Genomic DNA, 1,352 nt, shown 5'->3' on the forward strand with positions numbered 1-1,352 from the left:
GGGATGGAGTCTCACTGTGTCGCCCAGGCTGGAGCGCAGTGGCGCAATCACAGCTCACTGCAAACTCCTCCTACCGGGTTCAAGCAATTCTCCTGCCTCAGTTTCCCGAGTAGTTGAGACTACAAGCGTGAGCCACCACGCCGGCCTATACATCTTTCTATGCGTATAAATTTATATCCCTATAGTTATGTGGTTGCTGATGCCAGCAAATGTTAATAAAACTCTGGAAGAATTGGTGCAAATAATTAGAACTGTTTATTTCTTGAAAGTATATATTTAAAATATATAACTTTAATAAATGCTAAAATTTAAATAGTAACGATTATATATTCACTATAAATACAAGTAACAAAATATCACAGCCAAGAATGCTGGTGTTTTGCAAACACAAATCTGACTTTTCCAGCTAATGAGAAAGGAAACCTCCCTGTGCACCTGCTCCTGGGACCTGTCCCGTCCTCAGTGGGTCCCGAGCGCCCCCTGGTGGCCCCGCGCGCCCCTGCAGGGAGGTTTGTGTCTGGGCTCACACTGACCTCGCCTCACTGTGTCTCTAGTACAGTAATACACGGCCGTGTCCTCGGTTTTCAGGCTGTTCATTTGCAGATAGGCGATGCTTTTGGAATCATCTCTGGAGATGGTGAATCTGCCTTTCACAGACGCGGCGTATTCTGCTGTCCCACCATTAGCTTTGTTTCTAATGAAACCCACCCACTCCGGCCCCTTTCCTGGAGCCTGGCGGACCCACTGCATGTAGTAGTCACTGAAGGTGAATCCAGAGGCTGCACAGGAGACTCTCAGGGACCCGCCAGGCTGGACCAAGCCTCCTCCAGACTCCACCAGCTGCACCTCACACTGGACACCTGCAAACACAGAGACACCACCCTGGTCAGAAACTTCCACACATATCCACTGTTTCTCTCACTCATGTCCCCTCACACTCAGTATCTCTAGTTCTCCATGAATTACCTTTTAAAACAGCAACAAGGAAAACCCAGCTCGGCCCGAACTCCATGGCTGGTCTTCTGTGTTCAGTGCTGGTCACCAAGTGGAAACTGCTGCGAATCCCAGGCTGGGGCTCCTCTCCCAGAGCTGCAGAGTCAGGGCTGGGCTGATTTTCATCAGGAGAGAGAGGACCCTATTTGCATGTCTCCTACTATATAGTAAGCTCTGGGGTGGGACGCCTGAGGAGAAGATGGGTCCAGATAAGGTGACTGTACCTTGCAGGAGTTTAGTGACAATGATGGTATTTGGAAAAGATATTGTCTTATTATAAAAATTTTGCTGTGATAAACACTTTGGACTGATCACCCTAACTTCTTTTTATGTACTTGTGTAAATTATATTTTGTCAGA

General features: G+C 47.6%; 1 gene segment (V, D, J or C); it reads right to left on the reverse strand.

Moving 5' to 3' along the window:
• Positions 1-459: 459 nt before the first annotated feature.
• Positions 460-1,091, reverse strand: LOC107128640 (immunoglobulin heavy variable 3-49-like). The segment is given in 2 exon segments: positions 460-860; positions 967-1,091. Coding segments are annotated over 2 exon segments (447 nt in total).
• Between the last annotated feature and the right edge of the window lie 261 nt (positions 1,092-1,352).

Source organism: Macaca fascicularis, chromosome 7 (assembly GCF_037993035.2).
Source record: "Macaca fascicularis isolate 582-1 chromosome 7, T2T-MFA8v1.1".
NCBI classification, from domain to species: Eukaryota; Metazoa; Chordata; class Mammalia; order Primates; family Cercopithecidae; genus Macaca; species Macaca fascicularis.